The sequence below is a fragment of the Lathamus discolor genome, chromosome 3 (genome assembly GCF_037157495.1).
Source record: "Lathamus discolor isolate bLatDis1 chromosome 3, bLatDis1.hap1, whole genome shotgun sequence".
Taxonomy (NCBI): domain Eukaryota; kingdom Metazoa; phylum Chordata; class Aves; order Psittaciformes; family Psittacidae; genus Lathamus; species Lathamus discolor.
In genome coordinates this window covers 137,286,647-137,308,927 of record NC_088886.1, presented here as the reverse complement: position 1 = coordinate 137,308,927, position 22,281 = coordinate 137,286,647, and the positions used below count along the sequence as shown (strand labels likewise).

The 22,281-nt window shown below is 40.1% G+C and overlaps 1 protein-coding gene across 7 annotated transcripts in view; it reads left to right on the top strand.

Moving 5' to 3' along the window:
* The window catches only part of BTRC (beta-transducin repeat containing E3 ubiquitin protein ligase), a 123,304-nt gene that overhangs the window by 59,331 nt on the left and 41,692 nt on the right, over window positions 1-22,281 (top strand). For all 7 annotated transcript variants that reach the window (XM_065672105.1, XM_065672111.1, XM_065672107.1 and 4 more), the window contains one exon: window positions 3,779-3,868. In XM_065672105.1, the coding sequence (XP_065528177.1) occupies window positions 3,779-3,868 (90 nt within the window). The remainder of the gene's footprint in view (window positions 1-3,778; window positions 3,869-22,281) is intronic.

Here is a 22,281-nt window from a genome sequence, read left to right as displayed (position 1 = left end):
TATCTCTTTTTTAAGGAGAAATAGGCTTTCTTCTGCATTTTTGCTTTAAACCTTTTTAAACATACGGTAGCACATGTATGTGAATCTTCTTTAATTTTTTTATTCATCCCACAAGGCTAATAATGCATTCTTTTGTGAGAATGTGAGAGCAGAAGAACTTTGTAACTTTGCAAATATAGTAATGGACATTAAACTGAAGATCACTGTATGTTTTATTCTCAAATCTACATCCTGATGGGTTGAATCCATTACACATGCAACTTTTAATTTTCTTTTTTTTTCCTCACTACTTTATATTGAGCTGGAGGACTAAACGGTCATCTGGTAATTCGGCACTTACATAGATCTTTAGGTAATAAAATTACTGTGTAAAAGTTGATTCTTGCAGTAAGAGCATGTTCTTCCATCCTTTCTGTGGCTGAAAAAGTTGTGAAGGAGGAGTTTAAGTATCGTTGGCATGTTGTCAAAGGGCAGAGAGGTACTGATAGCATGAGAATGCCCAGGTCTATCAGACCCAGAGTCTACTCATCCAGTGCTGACTCCAGCACTGTCAGTGGAAGATGCTGCTGAATGACAGCAAACCGGTCTGGCTGTTCCCTGTGCTCTATTCACTGCTCCTGCAGTATCTACCATGGTTGCATCAGGGATGTCCAGGGAATATCTCTGTCATGTGCTCTATGGACCTGCTGTCCATAAATTAGTTTGATCTCTTTTTCCACTTGCTGATGTTGTTTCTCTCCATAGTGTCCTGGGACAGCAGGCTCCAGAATCACTGCCTGCTGTGTGAAGTGTTTAATTTATCTGCTTTAAATTATTACCATACTAGTTCCATCAAGTGTCACTAGTCCTGGTATTGTGGGATTTGATGACAAGTTATACCGGAAGTTCAGTTGGTGCTGTTCACACTGACATATAATGTGTGGATGAAAGTAATAAAAATTGAGCAATACACTGAAATAATTATTTGTATCTACATGCTGACATGCATACAACTTTCGAAGAGTACATAAGTGAGCTTTCTTCCTTTGAATAGTGCATGGTGAGCTTCCTTCCTTCTCAGAAAGTTCTAGAGTTTTAGATATAGCATTTAGCTTTTCACATGGTGCATTTGGGTTGTCTGTTCTTTCCCATTTGTAAATGTGAGAGAAAGCCTGATGTAAGCCAGGCTTTTAAAAGCTGGCTTGCTACCAAGACTTGTGCATACCTGTCTTGGGAGGAAACAGACTGACAAGATCTGACTTCAGTTCATGGAGCCACAGGCTTCTTTTTTGCTTTCAGTAAATGTTTTAGTGGTTAGCTTTTCATCTGCAAAGTGGAAACAGTAGTAGCTTTCTTCGAGTTAGAACTCCTCATAAGATTTACAGTATGTAGCAGTTAAGTTGTGCAGAAATACTGCTACTGGAATTTTAGGAATTAAATTGTAAATGAAAGAAATCACAGGTTTACAATAAATGGATTAAATTACACAAATGTAAACTCTGAACAAAGAGTCTTATCAATTCTTCATGGTTTCTCACCTTCAGAATCTGGCTGAATTTAGCTAAGACGATGCTTATAAAATGAAGTTTGCATGGTATTGTCTGAACGTCAGTGCAAAGCAGATAGTCAACTTTGTCCACCAGCTGGGCCGCTACATCTAAGCCACAATGCATAATAGTTTACGCCATTCTGATCTTCCTTCTGAGGAGAAAGTTCTGTGCATACCAGAGTGATGGTTTTATGATGTTGGCAAATATTTGCAAGAGGCTAAGTCGAGTCTGTCAGACTTCTGTTTGCTTGTGGCCTAATCCCAGTTTGAATCTGAACCTCCCCTGCTGAAAGATGCACTCTGTTCATCTGCACAGCACTTTGAAAGGATTCCTGTTTGAATTTTTCAGTTTCTTCTTCTGGATCCAGAGCCAGAAGCTGCTAGCTGGCTGCTAGTCACAGCAGGTATCAGTGTTATGACTTGTAAGGAGATCTGCTGGAGCCAGGATATTCTGCATTTCTGTCTGTCACTGGTTGTTTTCTGGTTAGAGAGCTCACTGGGAAATAAAACATAAACTGCCCAATGGAGAACATAGGGGTTCTGTGCTCCTTTTTGTTTCTGTCTCACCGTGAGCTTTAAAGGGGGTCTGTAAAGAAGTAAGTTGGAAAGGACTGTGAATTTCCTCAAGAGCATCTATACTGTGCTTGGCCAGTACAGATCCACCTGAGCCAGTATACTTGATTTCCCATGGTAAGCAGTAAGGAGTGTTTAATGAGGATTATAAGAACTTGGGGGTGAATAATGTTAATAAACTGACTAGGAGCACTTGGTTCCCTTCACCTGGTGCTTACTGTCCTCCTGAGCTGGAAGCTGTTAGGAACACGGGGCTTGTGGATGTATCTATCACTCTGAGCATAACCCTCTTTTAATCTCTTTGCATTCTTGCTTCTGATGTCCTTTGCAATATGTTCTTCTGCTGGTCTGTGTGTTGTTACTGACTACATCTTTTGCAGAGATGGGCCTGTGGTAGAGGGGCAAAAGGGGAGATAATTTGTTGGTGCTTGTCACTGGGGGAATCTGACTCTGACATAGCTTTGGAGCAGAGGGAGAGGTTTGGGAGCCCTTAATATGCCAGCATTGCCTGCAGGTTTTGTAACCTGTAACAGGTCTGGGGTTGAATTAGTTTCAAGTCAAACAGAAATCTGTTGCAAGCTCTGAAAGAAGAATCTTCCCTGTAATATTCACCAGCACAGTTGCCACTGAATATTACAGGGAGAGAACTGACAGGCAGTTCGCTATAAATCTTGGTGTGGCCTCCCCTTAAGGCCATTTTAAAAATACCATGAATGTTAGTATGTTTTACTTAGTGCTCTTGGAAATGTCTTTGTAGGAAGTTTAATTTCATTCTCTTTCAACGTGCTTCTTGGGTTTTCCCCACACAACTATTTGAGGTAGGAATGTCTTCTCTGTGGTCCACTTACTACTCTTGCAAGAAAGCAAGTTTGTGCTTGCTTTTGGGCTGCCACGTTTGCTTGGGAGCTGTTTTCTGTAAATGGCAACAGGCACTGGGGTACTAATCCAGTAGTGGAACTCTTAGGTGCTACTATACTACTCCTACTACTAGAAAATGTAGACTTAATCAAGTAGTAATTAAAAAGGTGTTGGAAGTGGGGGGAGGGGAGGCCTCCATTAGAAACTCCTGAGTTCTTCAGGCATCTTAGTTAAAACAGCCAAATCACCCAAAGTATAATTTTAAACATACTTCGTAAGTATTGCACATATTGTGCTCTTAAAAAAGTGAGAGACTTAAGAGTACCGTTCTGCAGAGACTCCAAAGTCTCCTGGGCAGGACAGTGTATGAGGTAAAGTTAAAAAGACACTCTACTTTAAAAGAAGAAGCTTTCCAAAACTGGAAAGATTAAATACAAGAAGTGAGATGAGAAGCGATTGTAAGTTTCATATTGCTGTGACAACTGGTGTGTAGAAATCGCCTTGCTTTGGTTGTTCAGTTATGCAGCATTTTGTGAAAGACTGAGCAACTTGTATCAGGTATTCCTTTTTTTTTTTTTCAAAGGGAGAGAGGATAAAAATCTTGGTATCTCAGAACTATAAAATTCTACATAGCTTCTCAGAGGACATGCGTGCCCTGAACATAGGCTTTTGCTGTAAGCTCGTTTATTTTGGTTCGAAACATTTACACCTTAGGAAAAAGGAAATGTAGTAGAGTTGTTGTGGGTTCCTGTGCCAAAAATGTGGTGCCTGAAAGAAAATTGTGTTCTTCTGTTCGTAACCATTTTAATCTTTCTGCAGACCTACAACAGCTGTGCCAGACTGTGCTTAAACCAGGAAACTGTATGTCTAGGAAGCACTGCTATGAAGACTGAAAATTGTGTGGCCAAAGTAAGTAAGAGACTGGCTTTGGTTTTGTGGGGTTTTTTTTTTTTTCAGATTGTTCACTGTTAATGAAAGGAAAGTTCTTGTTAAAAATCAGAGTTGGAAAAACGTATTTAAACAGAAGGCTGGTATTTTGGGTACGCTTTTCCGTCCTGTGTAGAAATTTCAGACTTGCTGATTTTCTCTGTTGGAATTGATTACTTGACTCTTAAGCTACCTAGGATTGAAGGATTCATTCTGCTATACAAGTAATAGGCTTTTCCAGTGGGATGGCCTATGCCTGCCATGCCAATTAGCTGTGGCATCTTCAAATAATAAATGTCCAGATACACGCTAAAAATACTGCATGAGAGCTCTTCATATCATGGTTCCCTTTCTTAGCTACTGGAGGGGAGGTAAAAAAAGAAAGACCTTTCAATTAAAATACAGTGAATGCTGTGTTTAAGGGAAAGGGAGGAGGGCGATATAGCAATCAGAATGGTAAGAAAAGGTATATATTAGCCCATGAGAGAAAAGTCATTCCTTGAGAATTGTAGTAGATGTAGTTGGAAAAGATGAGGTGCTGCTAGCCACCCTCTTTCCTTAAAAGTCAGCATAACTAGGGTAAAACAACATACGTGCAGGGGTGTTTGTGAATGGAAAACATTTGAAGTGTGATGCAGTATGTATAGAAAGGCTGTGTGAAGGATGTGTTTAGCCTTGTGTAAGCTTCGTATTTTCACTGAAAGGAAGTTCAGAATGGGCATGCAGGACAGATAAGTGCACGCAGCCATCTGTTACCCAAACCAGCTGGCATTTTGTTGCTCCTCTGTCACCACAAACCTGACCACTCAAAAGCCTGTTTTCTCTTTCAGTTATTTATTCCTTGATCTTCTTGAAGTCCTTTTTTTTCATACTTTGAATGGTTGATAAAGGTGCTTTGTCCCTTCGGGGGCCACTTTTGTATTGACCTTTAAGATAATTTCCCAGCTAAATCTTTGCTGGGATTTTGCTGGTAAAATTTGGATGTCCCGTTACTTTGATTCCTGTCAGGGAATTAGCTATCATAAAGGTTTCTCATGGTGCTTGCAGGTGGTTTAGTGATCATAAACTGTGCTTGACATGCCAGGTTACCTTCCACTGGAGAAGCACTTCTGAGAGAAGCTACTGATCTTGGTGCAGAGGGCTAATATTTAATACCAACACCTCCATTCTTAAGTTGACTGCTATTGCACACCGCTTTCTAAGGTGCTTTATGATACAAAGTAGGTGAAATTCTTTAAACAAGGCATGAGAGCAGCTCTGACTGAATTGTATTGTCATGCAGCATCATTCTGATGCCATGAAGCAGCTCGCAGCCAGGTAACTATAGTAAATCCATTCAACTCCATCTGCTTTATAGCATCTTGATTGACCTGATCATCTTATAAAGGAACAAAGATGTGCAAGAGCTACAATTAATGTAAGTGATGCCTCTTCTAAATGAATTGACATATCTTTAACATCCTAATGCTGTAAATAAAAAACTCTCTTAATGGTTTTGTTGGGATCATGGTAAAAGGTGTGGGTAGGACTCAAGGCAGGAACAGCAAGATTTGTTTCATGTTACTAAGGATGAATCTGAACCATCACCCTGGAGATGAAAAAGTATATGTTTTCAAGTATTGTATCTCTGTATGCTGTAGGACAATATCTATCTATATATACTGTAGGACAATCTGCCATCATGTATATATATGAAAAAACATATATATACACACATGTATGCATGAGTATATATACACACATATATATGTATGTAAGAAAAAGCATACAGACTTTTCTGGGGATATAATTCCTCTGGTACTAGTTTGCCTTGCTATTGTACTGTTTTCCTTTGCATTCCCAGCTACAAACCAGAATGAAATAGGTTCTAAGAAAGCTTGTCTTTCGAATTCCAAAGTGTTGAAGCATTTATAAATCCAGTTAGCTAAATGCAGATGGCTCAGTAATGGCACAGGCAAATGGCACAATTGTTAGATGTTCCCTAGGTGAAGGGCTTAAATGGGATTTAAGGAGTTCAGAGGCCTTCTCTTAGCCTTATGCACGTGGTGAGTTTTATCCTTCATGATTGATGTGTCTTACAGCCTTGGACTTTAACATGTTTTGTCAAGAGAGTGAACACTGGAAAGGATAACTGAGGGCTTCTTTATCTGCAGCACTTTTCCAAAAGTGTTGTAGGGTTTTAATTTTATTTTATTTTTCCTTTTTTTTTTTTTTTTAATATTTTTAACTGGCAGTAAAAGAGAAAAAAGGTTTACTTTGGAACTAACGATATACCTTACCTGATCCTGCAGTGCGCCATCAGCCCTGACTGGGAGCCACAGTCAGCATTATCACATGTGTGACAGATATGTCAGTCAGTCTGCGGAAGACGATGGTTTTCCTGAAAACAGAATTTCTGATTCTGCACCTACTTGAAAAAAGAAAACTGCTCTGTTATGACTGTGTTAATGCCATTTACTTATTGTGTGCTTGATGTTTCTGAAGTTTCTTCAAAGAATGAAATGCAGTTTCCCTCAAGGCCATGCACATCAATATTGAGATATCTTATTTTCAGGCTGAAGTACTGTCCATCCATCAAGCTCTCTTATGAACAAGTGTTTCTGTACAGGACATCCAGATGTAAATTACCAACCTAACAACTGGCATTCTTTCTAAAATGGAGGGAAAAGAAGTTTACAATAAACAGATATGCATTTTCAAGTACGGAAAGTAATGCAGAGTTATTGTCTTTTTGACCACTCAAGGAAGTCTGTGTTTGTTAGGAAACTTTGCCTGGTTTTCTGTATGATACCATCTATATGATTATAGATACCATTCTATATGATACCATTTCTGTATGATATAGCTGTATGATTGCCTGTGCAGGCAGGTGTACAGTGGCTTTTGCAAACTTGTGTATTATGTAGTTGTATTAAAACATTTAAAAACAAAACTAGAATATCATGTTCTGATAAATCTTTTTATATTGTCCCTAGCCCTGCTTTTCTGGTATCTGTCCTCTGAAACTCCATTGATGGGACCTGGGCGTATTTGGATAGAAGCAAATAAGGAACAGTAGGAATAGTTTCAAGTATGCACATTTCAACTGAAGAAGTGGGACCTTAAATTAAAAATTATGTATTGTAATGCACAGATGTGACCTGTGTGATCTGTAACATCAGTTTCTCTTCCATCCTCAGGAGTTTTTCTGTTAATCTTTTGGCATCTTTTAGCCAACTGCTGCTGTTTGTCTCTTTAGAAACCAAAAAATGTCTTCAAGAGGGCTGATTTCTTTTTGTGCTACTACTGGTGTGCAACCACCAGTGGACAGCTTTCTCAGGAATTGGTGTTAGGTGCTTAAATAAGGTAGAAATGTAGCATGAACCTGAGCTCCAAGGACAGGGTGTTTGGTTTTAATGAGGCTTATTGAAATCTGGCCAAATGAGCATCTGTTCCTATTGTTTGTTCCATATTTTGTAAGCCAGTATCTTCAGGCCAGATAATGGTATTGGTGTGTGCTTCATCCTCAATTAGAGAGGGGCACAGTTAAAAATCCCCTGGCATCTGGTATGTCACTAGGATTCTTGTGATGCTCGTGGGTGTACAAACAAGTTTCTCTTCTGTTCTGCATCCGGGACTACTTGCTTTCATTGGTGACCTTCACACTTTCTATTTGCTGTGTGGTGAGGGATGCTGTGGTGTGTCTTCAGTCTCCTTGGCTGTGTCTTGGATGGATTATATGTATTACTGTTTTCAAACAGAGGTCTTGCCTTTTCACACTTTGATAATGTGGGCTGCATTATGTTAGAGTTTTGCTGTTTGCTCCGAGTCCGTTAAATTTTGCATTTCCCTGGATCATGGAAATTCCCTTTCAATTTGAAGTGCTCTTTTTGTTTCCCAGTGAGAGACTGGTGTACAGCTGATCTCACAGAGTTCTAAAGTCAATACCCATTTCCTGCATTCATTAGATAGGTCTTTACTGTTTATTAACTCCTGCAGTCAGTTCCAGTTCATCTGTATCTGCTATATAAAGAAATGTTCTCAGTTTCATTTTGCACATTGAATTCTTTCCTACCTGTGCCAGAGATAGGCACCCTATGGCATACTTGCCAGAGACAGCACAAAGACACCTTCTAAATGGCATCCAGCATCCCCACGTTTCTAAGTTCTGAGCTCAGCAGCAGCTGGGAGAGGTTCACTGCCTCTTTCTTCCTTCAGTTTCTTTTAGGTAAAGATAAATACAGTTACACACACCATCCTTGAAAAATTAGATTTCTTTTTCAGGCCACCCCTTGCACATGTGATAAGTGGTCCTGCTTTTTAAGGTCTTGGCAAACCAAGGGACTTCTCAGGGTCTTTAAAGCATGTTGTGTCTTCTAGGGAATCTTCGAGTGTTGTTCATCATAGTTTTAAATGTGTGTGCTGCAGTGGTTACAGTATTGAAGTAGGAATCTAGAACCATTTTCTACCCTCTGATTTTAGCACTGTGATTTTATTCTCCATGGCCTTGGTGGCTTTTCTTACTAGCCTTCAAAAAGGGAACTGAGTAATACTCTCCTTGCAGAAATGCTGTGAAATTTAACTAGGTGATGCTTTTTTGACCTTTGGATGGGAAGTCCTGCTTAAGCATGTAGTGGTATTCTGCCTGCTCAGCAAGCTGGCGCAGCATACAGGGGAACAGGGCTGTGTTCTGCTTAATTCTGGAAACACAGAACAGGACTTGGTTCTTCAAGAATGCCATGAGAAAGTTTCTTTCAAGGATGCATAGAACTATTTAGCTGTAGCTACACATTTTACATTCAAGGATGATTCAGCTAAAGCAAGGAGCGGTGGAACTAGCTGGTAATTGAAATCGACCTTCCTTTGTCAGTTCTTTCTGCATTGGTACTTTCTAATTTTTAGACTAAAAATAGTGTGTACAATAATAACATTGAGCTCAGAATCTTACTGTGAATTAAAAGGACAAACCATGAATACTCTTTAATAAACAAACATTTAGGGTTCCAGGCTGGATGTTCCAGTTGGCAGTAGGACAAATTGATCTGACGAGTGTCCCTCCTGTACTCTCAAGTCCCTTTATGTCACAGATTGATGGCTTCTCTTCCCTGAGAGTGTCTGTGTGATTACTTTGCATGAACAACGCAACCGAGTTCTGCTGTGATAAACCAGAGTCAGTATATCTTCAGATAATACAGTTTTCGAGTGCTTTTGAAGCCTTTACAGTCCTTGAGATTGAAGTTAGAGCATTTTAATTATGAACAACTATTATTTGACTAGCTACATTTGGTTTCCTGATACTCCTTCCACTGTTTTGATTAGAAAGTATGTTACTCCATACCTTAATTTTTAGTATTAATCTTCTGTGTAATGATGCAGAGGGCTGTCAGTGGCCATGCTTCCAGCTCCAGATCCCTTGGTAGCAGCATCCCCTTCTGTGGCTTGGATATACCTTTCTCTGGGGCAGCAGTTCCTGAGACTGTTGCAAACCAGATAGGTGCTGCCTCAGCCGTTGGCTGCTAGGGGTTTAAGCATGTCGTTTTACCCTTCTCTTGTAGGTATTCACTCTGTAAAAAGAGGGTTGTGTGAATGATGGGTATTACAGGGACATCGCTGGGATTGCTTAATGTTCAAAAGGTGCTTTCAAACTATGAATAATTCTCAGTATTTAGACAGCACAAGTAGAAAATAGTATTGGAGGTGTATCTAAAGGCTTCAACCTAACAATGATCTTTCTTTCTTAGTAATACATCTACTTTTATCTTAATTGCAAGTTTCTCATTTTTTATGTATATATTTTTTTAGGTCAAGACAATCTTTATGCTTTTGCTTCCCCTTGGTCTAATAACCTCTTTGCAAATGACTGAGAAAGAAATGTGATATTCCTGCTCCCCCCACCCCACCATACACATTCTCCAGATTTTGATAGACTTGTTTTATTTATTTCCAAAATTATATCCGCAGGAAACAAGCTGTTTAAATTCAGATTATGCTGAAGCAAAATGGTCCTGGTATGAGAAGCAACGTGCTGTTTTATGAGCGCAGAGTCCCTTTTCTCATAACTGATTGATAGTAAATATTTTCCTGAAGAATTATTGCCAACCATGAACAGTGCAACTGTTTCACTTTTTTTTTTTTTCCGTGCTACTTGCTGTACCAGCCATTGTCTGTAATTAAGATCTACAATTCACAATGCAGACGTTTGCACTTCCTCTGGGTCTGAGCTATTTATAAGGCATTTCAGCTGTTCAGAGTTTCTTTTGCGTGTTAAACTACATGTAAACAGGCTTCTTTAGTCTTCGGTTACACGAATGCTGAGCAGTGGTTGTCGCTTCTGCTTCTCTTACCACCCAAAATGATTTTGCATGTCAGTGAAGCCACTAATAAAAGAAAAAAGTATAACCCTTGGGTTTTTTAAATGCAAAATTAAAAAAATAGTAATATAATGGTTAACTCATAAATTGCTCTATAACTGGGGGTCTCTGAGTGTATTCTGGAGATCAGCTCTCAAACCTCTGCAGTAAGGATGGTCAGTCAGGTGATATGCAGAATCTTGCTACGAAGAATCATTTCCAAAGTTCAGTCATCTCAATGGAGATGTTTCTACTTTTTGGAGCCCCAGGTTTGGAATCACGAGAAAGCAGATTGTTTCACCTCTGAAGCTGAGTTCAGTAAATATTGGCAGGGCTCCCACGCAGATCCTAGAAACTCCTCAGCTGTGACTCGTTCTAAGGAAAAACTTTCTGGTGGTGATTACAATCAACTGGAACAGGTTGCTTGTGGAGGCTCTGCAGCCTCAGTCCTTGGAGGTTTTCCAGACCAGTTTAGACGAAGCCCTGAGCTACCAGGTCTGATTCATAATGCAGCCTGCATTGGTCAGGAGGTTGGGTTGGAGAACTCCTGAGGTCCCTTTCATGCTGAATCATCCTAGAATCCTCTCCATACACAGACAACGAAGATGTTGCAGAAATCTTGTAAAATTTAGAACTTAACCTTGCATCCTTAATCAGAATTCCCCTGCACCTCTGTTCTGTGTAGTGTCACATGCTGTAGTTCCACCCCATGTATTTGCTGGTTTGGTGATTGATACTCTGCATAAAAAATTACTGCCTTGAGGTCTTCATTCAAGTCCTGTCACGTTAAGCTTGTAGGGAGTGTTTACCTGGGTAAGTTATGAAACAAACCAGGCTTGTACTTGTACTTTGGGCTCTTTGGAGCTGGAAATGTGAAACAGTTTGGTATACGAATCATTGGTGGCTTTAGTGGCAAATGGCGGCAAATATGAAGAGAAGCATCACTTCTTCAGCAGTCTCCTGCAGTGGCAGCACCCTCAGATGGTGGAGAATATAAATACCGTTAACGTGACATTAACTAGATCTGTTTTCAGTATTTTTCAAATGCAAGAATTGAAAAAGTGGCTTGAAAAATGTGTCCAGTTCTTACGCTAAAGCTTGTGGTGTGAAACACGGGAATAATTATTTGATAGCGTAGCCCACAGCAGGGAAGCCATTGGTGTGGCCAAGTGCTTACATTTCAGAAGGCACAGTAAGTTCCGAGTTTAGCCTAGCAAGAAAGCTGCTAAAAACGAGCCCATGTTTGTAGACCAATGGGGGTTAACATGGGGTAGGCTCCAGCATCTTTGCTGTTAGGAGCGGCCAGGGGAGGGGAAACAGCGTGGAGCGAGTTCATCGCCAGGCGTGTGCTGCAGCATTGCCCAGTGATGCATGCCGGATCACCCGCACGCAGAGATCACATGGCTCCTCCAAAAGTCAAACGATCAATTCGCCTCGTTTTGGCTCTGTACTTAATGCACAAACAGTGCGATCTGCAGGGCTGTAATTGCATTGTTAGGGCCAAGGAACAAGCCTGTGCCTTTTCAGCAGACAGCTGGCAGGGAAAGAGGCATGTTGTTAGGAAAGAGAGAGGCAAGGCAAATAAAATTACTGCTAACGTTCAGAGATCGGCAGGAGTCCTACTTGCCTAATCTTACCGGTGGGAGCAAGCGGCTGTTGTAATCCAATTATAGCAGCATAAGCAATTTGTTAGACACTCCGCATAATGTAACAATTTCCCAATAAACTCTGACTTGTAATAACGTCGGCAAGAGCCCACATAAATCTGCCCGAATGGTGGGGGCTGGAGTGTTCGGCTGGGGGCTTGTAATTTGTGCCATCAGCACGTTTTGTGGAGTGTGGTGTGGTGCAGTCTTTCAGTGCAGGAATTTTAAGGAGAAAAGCATGGCACGCCCCTCCAAGAGAAAACCATTAGGAAGGGTCAAAAGAGATACCAAACAAAGCTGGGAGGTGGCTTGTCTAGGAGGGAGGAACGATCAGCCCCCAAATGCAAGGCTCTGGCTGATAAGGACTTAAAAATATTTAAAAGCAGTAATGGAGATTGTAGCATTTTAAATTACAGCAGGAGGGGGAGGGAGAACTAGAATTACATCTGGTTTGGAGGGGAAGGGGGAGAATATCCTTCCTTATATTTAAGCTGTTTAAATATTAAAAACGAAGCTCAAGTATTGAAAGGGATGCTCTGTGCTTGCAAGACAGAGAAGCCTCAGATCCTGTCCCAAACAATTCATAACCTACAAAGGGGAAATTTAAACCTCTTCTGGTATCCACTTACTTTCCCGTTATCTTTCTTGCAGCTCCTAGCAGGCTTCGTGCATATTGGCACAGCATCTTGATGATGTGTCTGAGAGATAAAACGTAGGTCTAGAACCATTCACTTTGAGCGTACCCCAGTGAATTTAACTTTTTTGGCACAATGATGAATGTCCCCTCTGGTTCATGCAGATCGACACAAAGAACTAATCTAATTTAGGTATTATTTAAAAGTAAAATCAGTCTGCTGTGCTCTGCCCGTCACTCTTAGAGCACATTCCAAGTTACAGCATCGTAGACACCAGTTTAAGGTTTATGTTTAGCAAGATCTAAGATATCATATTTCTGTTAATCCCTCTATTTAGCATTTCCTTTTGCTAAGATGCAGCTAGGCAGCAGGCAAAATAGTGTAGGTCCCTTTATATATAGCATAGAAACTGTCAGAGGTCCAAGATTTTCAACGTAGTTTTTACCACTGCTGTGGTGTAAAAATGCCTGACTTCATACCACTAACAATACTTTATTCATTTCTTAGCTATGGGATCCTGTGAGGCTTCAGCATGGAGTGACATTTCTGCTCTGACTCATTCCAAGTTGTGGCAGCACAATGCCTTTTGTAGGGAAAAAATAGTTCCCAGCCGTACAGAGCAGTTTCCTGTATCATTTGTAGCTCTAGCTTTGAGTCCTGTGTTTTCTGGTTGGGAAACGCAGGCTCCTTTGCTTACAAAATAACCAAACCCAAAACTAAATTGTTGACCTTGTACACACAGCTCACATAATTTTGCCTGTACCATGTTTGCCTGTATGGTAGTACAATGTTTTCTGTGGTTTTGGGGTGTATTTACGTTCCTGCATGTCATATTAGGACTGAGATGGTTTTCATTTAAACTGTAAAATAATAGCTGAGATGTGCAGGCTGCCATGTGGATAATGCTGCATATATTGTGCTCTTCTTAATGTGGAAGTCAAGCCTCCATTGTTCTTAATCTTCATTGTCAGCAAGCGCATAAAGATAACAGCTGAGACTGCGAGCGTTTCCAAAAGTGTCCTAGTAAATATTTTCTTTGACCATAAATACACCTCAAAAAGTGCGTTTGAAGAGGGCAGGTATTATCTTAGCCTACCGAAGCTGCATCAATAAACTGCAGTGCTTCTAATAAAGCCACTCGGTGTCTGGGTTTAACTAATGGCTGATTTTCACAGCTTTGACAGTGAGCTGTGTGCGTTATTTTCTCCTGATATTGTAAAAATAATGAGAGCAAATTAGAACAATCAGTTTACCCAGATAGCTGCTGATTGGAGGTGATGGGCAATATGGCAGCGGGTAATCCATCTTCGGGCTCCTGTCACATTAACTTCAGCAGTGTGGAAAAGATCAGGCGGAGCGAGCGGGAATCCTGCCCAATCAGAAAGCCGAAATTAATGAGAAGAGCATTGTTCTGTGATCAACCTTTTAATTAGCAAGAGTGGAGATGGAGGGAGTGATGAAGCTGGCAGCACAGCTGCACAATGCTGGGCATGTTTTCGGTGAGGGGGAGGAAAAACATGGGTTTTAAATTACCCCTTCTGTGCTCCCTGTACACCGGCAGTGTGTCTTCATTCGAAACCCCTTAAAAGATCTTAATAAACAGCCGCATCCAGGTTAATATTGCAAACGTGGCTGTTACTAATGAGTAGTTTCGACGTAGGTCCTTTCGGGGGTCATTTAGGAAAATGTTGATCACTGTTTACAAAAAAAGAGAGACACACAGGGTTCTGTATCAGATTTAAAGTTTTGCTGCATCAAGGAAAGAAGAGGAGGGAGATGGATAAAATTAGAGTAAGGGACTGCCTGTTTTAATACTCCCCTCCTTATTTAGTATATGTTTGAAATAAGATTCCTCGGCATATATTTGAAATGAGACTCCTCAGTTAAAAATACCGTGTGTGCCATGTGGCTTTCAGCAGCAAAAAAAGAGGAGAGAGCAAACACTGCATTGATTCCCTAATGCTCCTTTTTGCTGGTATATTTTTGTCAATGGGCTTTTTTGTTTCCACCCGTATTTTTCAGTTTATTCACTTGCAACAAGAAAGTCTAATTTGAAATATTTGGCTGCTGTAATTGCTAAGAAGATTGACTTGAATATTTTTTTTTTCTCAGTGGTTTGATAAAACCACAAATTTCTCAAGTACGTTGTAAAAATAGACGCTGGCATGAACGCCTGTCACATCTCAATGCCAGTCTTAGTAAAGCTGGTATTTTTTTATAAAGGGAAAAAAAGTAATCTGAGGAGAAGAGGGATATTAGGGGGCAATTTTGGGGAAAGGAAATAAGAAATGTAATGAAATAGGATTTATGTTTACAGTGCAGGAAAATCCAGCTACTTCTGATTAACATGGTTCCTTTTCTGTCTTCCTTGCTCTCTGCGCTGTGTTTTCCAGGCATTTCTTTTCTCCTTCCCCATAATTCCCAGAGAAGTTGTAATGGTTGAAGAGTGAGGCTCTGTCATTTTGTGCACGGTGTCCGTGCTGCTTTTTCTTTCATTTTTCTAAGCAGGACCCAGGCTCTCTTCGCTTGTGGGTATCCCACTTTCTGATACTGAAAAGTGGAATCTGATCAGTTTACAAGAGGAATCAACTCAACACACTGCAGCCTGTAAACGGTTCAGGCTGCTTGTGTGGCTGTGCTATAAGCTTGCAATCAACTTTGGATTACTTACTTTTAGGTAGGTAGCAGTAGCTATGTGCTGGAAAGAAAAGCTTGTGTGGATGAGGTTGGGTTTCACTGGTTTTTAGTTCTAGGCAGATCTCACAATCTTTGCTTACTATAGTATTTTGAACTTTCTTACTTCGTAGCAGTGATGTAACCTCTTCCCTCCTCCTCCTTTAAGAATGATGGGGCTTTGTATGAGTTTGGAGATATCCATGTAGTTTTTATAGCTTGAAAGATGTTTCATCACTGCAAAAAAGTTAACTTGGTCAATCACAGACCTTTTTTACTATCCAACCCAGTTGTATTTCTAATATAATAATGAGTGGGGCTTACAGTTCTGCCTGTAAAGACTCTCCGATATTTTCCTTTATAAGAAGCAGGTTCAGTTTTTTATAACTTTGCTACTATTTAACACTTTGAAGTACATTTTTATTTCAGCCTCAGTCTGATTCCCTTCATTCCCTGCAGCCTGAGGCAGAAATGAAGTTTGGTGTGTGGGATGAACAGTATTCACTTAAGGAGCAGCTGCTCAATATTTTACTTTATTTGTATTGTTTGCTCTTTCCCCCCGGGCTGTACTTACTGCATGCCTTTGAAACCCTGGTCAGAATATGGAAATACAAACTTCCTCCTGGGGGTTTTCCCTGTAGTTCGAGTGCTTCACAAACCTTGATTAAGCTTTCCAGTGTTTCCTGGGATGAGGGCTGGCCCCTTTTTTTTGTGGAGTTGAAACTTTTGAAACTGAAATCTAAGGGGAAAATAGTTTATTTATAATAAGCAAAGAGGCCTTACAGGAGGAATATTAAATTAGGAATTATGGCTCCAGATTTTGATACATCTTTTGTCTTTGTCATATTCTGCTTTTCCATCTCAGTTCTTCCATCTGTAGGATGGGATAATGCTGCTTAACATTTCCTTATTAGACATTTGGGGATCTGGAAACCTAGTTGAAGCATATTTCATACCTAAGTGTTATTTTTGTTTATATTCACCTAATGTTGATTTGGGCTCTGTTGCTCTGGCACCTTCTCTCTCCCCAGGTCCATCTGCATTTTTAAAAGGCTATGTTAGACATGCATCTTGGGAAAGATACACTTGCCAATGGTTGCAGTCAAATGTGCCATCAAATATGATCCTTATTGGAGGCAAGGGGAAAGTCTAAGAAAAAGTGGACAGTTTCTAAGCCAAACGTTCTTCTTGTTGTTGCATAAAACACTGAAAGCTCTCAAAGCCTTTTGTTCTCTTTTAATAAAACACAAAACCCAGTAAATTAATCCACAGCTGCTTAAATCAGTTTGTCAGTTCCTGAAGAGATACCCTTGTTGCCTGAAACCAAATGCTAACTTCTTGCCCCAAAGTAATCTTACTGCAAGAGAATAACAGGAAAGGGGGGGATGTGTTGCAGAATTCACCTTAAGTATGGAGCCACTACCGTGACTCTGTAATGGGATGTCCCAGCATGGGGTATAATATCATAGTGTAAATATGGCACATGTAAATTAATAGGCAGCCTAGGGATTGTTAATGTTTACATACATGTTAAAAAGAACATACAGCTAATCTTAATTCTGTTTCGACCTAATAAAATCATTTTGGTTCAGCTTCTGGTTGTGTTTTGCAGCTGGATGATTTTATCAGTACTAGAAGTTCTTGATTGGGTTTTTTTTTTTTTTAATCTTATTTTATATTAATTTAAAATATTTTACTTATTTTTCACATTCAGTTCTTTGTATTTTGCATTTTCTCCATGCAGTTTTCCTGGCTCTCTCTTCCTGAATCCACACATGTTTCTCCCTGTTCTGGGCCCTTTTAGTTTGACAACTTCTTTGAGACTGGGGGACATTTGCTCCCCAGCAACCTGGGGGAAGAGACATTCTCAGGGTGGGGAGAGGAAGATTTATTCACATTTTTGCCTGATCTCTGAATTTTGTCTTTACCATCTTTCAGGATCAGAGCTGTGTGTAGAGGGTTACTACATAGTGTCTTCTGTCTGAGGCTCAGCCAGCTTAGGGAACATTAATGCAGCTCTGCAACACCCTGCAAAGTGTCTGCATAGTATATCAGGAGAAAATGGTCATTTTAGCCAGGCGTAAAAGGAAATCTGTGGAAAGCCAGGAGTTAAAGTCACCCTCTAGCTCTGCTGACAGTCTAAGCTTCTGCTTTAACTGCAGGTTTATCATGCCTTTCACAGAGGTATGTACTCGTTTCCTGGTGACTGGTGGAATCCCACCAGTTTTAATCACAGGTTCTGTAACTGTCACCCCTTCGTCAAACTCTCTCTAAAATACACCTGGTATGAATGTAACTTTATGAACATCAGGACTGACTTAAAAGGCAACCCCATCGAGCAGTATACCTGTTTCTGTAAAGCCTAAAGGTGACCTGAGGCCACCGCAAAGGCTTTGATGTACAGCCAGGTTCTCAAACAATGTTGTATGTGCTCTGAGGAGGTTACAGCTATATCACTTTCTGTGATCTAAAAAGATCCTCACCCAGCCAGGTCTCCTCTGTAGAGATGTGACTTTCATCTTTGAGTAAGCTACCCACAGTTCCTGTACAAATTGCTGTAGGGCATACCGCTGCAAGGCAAGTCATATGGACAAGCCAGCCTATTTTGGGTCTAATAAAGAAAATCGTTCAGTAATTAGAGCCTATACAGGAAGAAATTTCCCCAGAACCTTTCCCTCTCCCTCACCTTGGCCTGTAGCTTTCAAAGAGCTCCCACAACCTCAATAAACGTGTTTCTAGAAACAGACACTCAGGCAACCAAGCACACACCAGACCATCTTTAAGTAATGAAAGTTCCAGAGTGCTTCTTTCCCCTCTAATGGCCCCAAGGAGAATTCTAGACTCCATGGATCTTATGCCTGTGCACCTCCTGGAATATGTATGTTTTGCCCAGTACACCAAAAGCCTTCCTGAATACTGTTGGTGAAGCCAAAACCAAGCCTGTTTGTATTACCTGTTAGAATTTTCCAACCTCTAGATAAACTCTCTGTGTTTTACTTACTCCATTATCTATTCCTTTATTTGCGCTATGAGAGGTACCAACTAGCTGTTGACAGAACACCAGCAACATTTCCTTTAAAAAAACAACCACAAACCAAAACCCCAAATAACAAAACTGGGTTAAACTGGGTCACAATTTTCAGACTCAGTTTAACTTGAAAGATTTTTTTGTGTATTTGAAAAGTAAAGCAAGTCTCATATACGTAAAGGCTTTCTGTGTTGGTTTTTTTTCCAGCTGTATAATCAGTATTACTATTCCCCAGAAATCTTTCCTACCTTAAGAATTGCAGTAGTATCTTTTTATAGGTGAAACACTTTAAAGTTTGGAAGATTCAGAGTTTTCACTTGATTTTAACTACCCTCTTTTCATATACAGTATGAGTCAACATGTGATACATGGGAACTTTGTTCCTCAAGTAATGAAACGTAGTATCTGGTCTATAAAATGTAAGTGCATTAAACTTTTCTGTGAATAATATAAAAACACAAGAACAACATTTACTTAAAGACATAATTTTTAAGTTTACCTATTAAAGCGTTAATGGCTAAACAGTTATTTATAAACTATTAGGGAATGTTATTTGTCTTTACATTATAAAACCTTAGATCTACTAATGAAATCATATATTGAAGTGCTAGTCCCTAAAATACATTTTGTAGTTCCCATGGAGGTGGGGTCAGGGAAATGTGAATGTGTACATTGCATAGATATGTTATCAGTTGTGAAATGGGAGCAACACTACTGTGTCTGCAATCTCATATCCTGCAATAATGTTTAATAGAACAAAAGAGTTCTCATTGGAGAACTTGATTGCTCTGTTTACTTCCAAATATGTAATTGTCTTTATCTTCATTTCTGACCATTTGTCACCGTATAACTTGTTTGGATCAAATGCTGAAACGTAGAATCCATTCTAACATGAAAGACTAGATCAGCAGGCTTCAAATCCTGTCCTCAGGTGGAGACTCATTTACCATCAGAGTGTCCTGATACTGAACTAAAAAACTCTCATGTGGGATTTCAGGTGACTCAACAGAAATTGTCTAGAGGTCAGACATTTGCCTCCATCATAGTGTCTCTCAAAGTAGATCACTGTCAACTGGCAGGACAAGTTCTGATTCTGCTGGTCATAAGAATTGATTTGGAGTCATACCGGACTCCAGCTGGTACCTGTCTTGAATTTCTGCTCTTTGTGGTCCTGAGAATGTCAGATACCTGTTGCAACCTATACCCCGATAACTGGTCAGTTAAAAGACAGAAGCTAGCACAGAACAGCAACAATGTTGAAATCAGCCGTGTATCTCTTCTAATTACGGAGACAATAGACCATTGACCCTGGAGGCAACAGAGTTCGTAGTTACAACAGCTGACTGCCCAGCAGGTCACAGCCTAATCTTCCCACTCAGTGGTACCTGACTTGAAGGTAACTCCTCCTGCAAAAGTGCCTCTATATCAGGAACTCTTGAGGTCACTTGCTTTAGTATCATTGAGATTAATCTTCATACAACATCCAAACATCACATGAATAAACAGCTTAAAGGTTTGCCCCAGATCCCGTGAGAGCTTACCTGGAGGCAGTGACGGTATGAAAAGAAATACTCTCTGTTCCCATGTAATACATTTGTTATAAATGCATCAGGGACCATCGGGGTATTCTGTTGAACCAACTACAGACACAGTGAATATAGCCTCAGGGCAGTCTGATGTTACCTGTGAGCCTCCTGGAGCTGAGACAGATGGATAAAAACATACCAGAATAGTATTCCTGTGTGTCATATGCAAGTCAGCAGTTCAGCACCTAGTGGAAAGGTGTAGGTTGTACATTTCATAAATCTCAGGTGTGACTGAGCTCACTGGCCACATGCCAGGCAGAAAATTGGCAGCAATTTTTATGGGTGAAGCAAATGCCTGTCACGATAGAGGGATGAAGCCCTACCTTTGTATAATAAACACAGTGGAGCCCATAGTCCCAGCAGTGTTCTCCACTTATTGAAAGTCAGTTTGCTCAGATACCAGTCAACAAATTTGCATCTGTGCCTCAGAGGCTACTGGTTTCAACCTCTTGTCTTGCAGATAATACTTAGTCCCGTTAGCGAACTTACTGAGTTTCGTCTTACAACCAGTTAAAGGTTGGTCTGAGGTCTTTTTTCCAGTCTGTTTCCATCAGAAAATGAGGCCAGAACCCAATTGTTCTAACAACTGGAAATCCTCTCCGAATTTCCAAGCTAGTTTATTGGCCGAGAGATTGTGCCATTGGTTCTCCAGCTTGTTTCTTCCTTTTGCTTAAATAGTTCCTCATCCCTTTTTGGTGTTTATCCCTATATATATTTTAGAGAGCAGTCTTATCTTCGTTATTTTATTAGGATAAAGTGAATGGTCCTTGCAAAGTGGCTTAATTTAAGAAACGAAGGAAGAGAAACAGTGAAGATGTTTGAGCATTTGTAGTAAAGGAATTTGTTTTCTAGGAGGGATTTATTTATGTTTCCTTTTCTGATTGCTCTTTCTTACACAGAAGCTGTCAAATGATCATCCTAAACTGTGCTGCAGCTATTAACAGTGCATGTAACGATCTGATTCTTCTGGCTGATGTGAAGCTTATGGTTTAACTGTCATATTAAGGCAATGACACAACCTAAAGGAAAAGGAATCTTGGGCAAATGACCGCATGCTCCTTGTTTTTTTCAGGGATCCTGGTCCCTTTGTTCTCTTGGAACATTGTCCTGCCCTTTGCAGTACTCAGCAAATACTACTGCTTGACTGGATTAGGTTTTACCAGTAGTCACTGCCACTAATTGGCAGATTTTAAAATTTAACAGTTTTCTTGGAGGGAACCTGGAATGGGAAATAGCTCATGTTGTGCAGTAAAGAAAACTGTTCCGTGCTCTCCTTCATGTATATTTAACACAATCTGTAATTTGCAAAACCAGATTGGAATTAGTCTGCCTGTGGAAGCTCACATCTAAGATAACTTCAACAAAGCAGGCAGTCCCTTGTTGCCTGTGACTGGCATCTTAGTTGAGGCTGCAGCTTGGAGACAGACAGCAATAGTCACTGTCTGCATTGCTGGCACTTGTTGTTGAGGAAAATTAAAAATGACCAACTGGGTGGTTGCTCTCACAGACCTGAAAATAGTTTTCAAGGTAGCTGCAGTTACTTATTTTACTATAGCAGTGAATCTTGACAGGCTAAGTAGTCCTTACCTGCTCAGCTTATAGAGTAATTTAGGGAATGAAAAGGGCGCTGTATGTAGCCAGGTTGTTTGGGTCCTGTGTCCAACAGGCAAACTTGCCTTCATGATGCCCTGAATTTGTGAGATGTGATAGTTCCGTCCTAATTGTGTGTGCAAGTTCAGATTTAACTGTCTTCTTATAGCCATAAAGGCTGAGATCCTCTTGTTGCTTTTCAGCACAAAATGAAACCCTTTGTAACAGTGACCACAAACTGAGAATTCAGTTAAAATACACGATGAGTAAAATATTCCAGTGTTGGTTTTTTTGACCACACTTCTGCCAGTTTAAGCAATAGCCTTTGTGCTTAGACTGTCATTTAGAAGAAAATAAAAGTGAAAAATACTTAACAGCTATACTACCAAAAATTGCTTTGTTAGTTAAGTAAGATTTCTAATTTCTCAACAAAGAAAGCCCTCTTTCTGACAAATAGACCTTCCTTATAAGTCTTTGATTGTAGGTAATAAAAATTTTGCTTAATTAATGCCAATTACATTCATGTGTTGTTTTCTTTCGAGTCACTGGATTTTACAGAATTGTGTGACCTACAGAGTTGAATCAGGTTGCTCACCTGCCGTGTTAATTTAGATCTGCCAGCCCTGTTCCGCGTCATAATTTGTAATCCTGGGCAGTTCTGAGGTGGGTAAAGGGAGTATTTTGAGGTTTGATTTAGAAGGTTGCAGATGATCAGGCATCACAGTCAATTAATGTGCTGTTTGAGATGTGAGTTTTAAACCTGGTTTAGGTCATAAGTGACGATAAGTTTGGAATTTAAAAATTTGTGGAGAGAATCAGCTGCAGTTCTTGGAGAACACAGGCATCGTAACAAAATAAACAGGGCTTGGAAAAAATACAAATAGTTGGAGGGATGGAATTGACAGTCA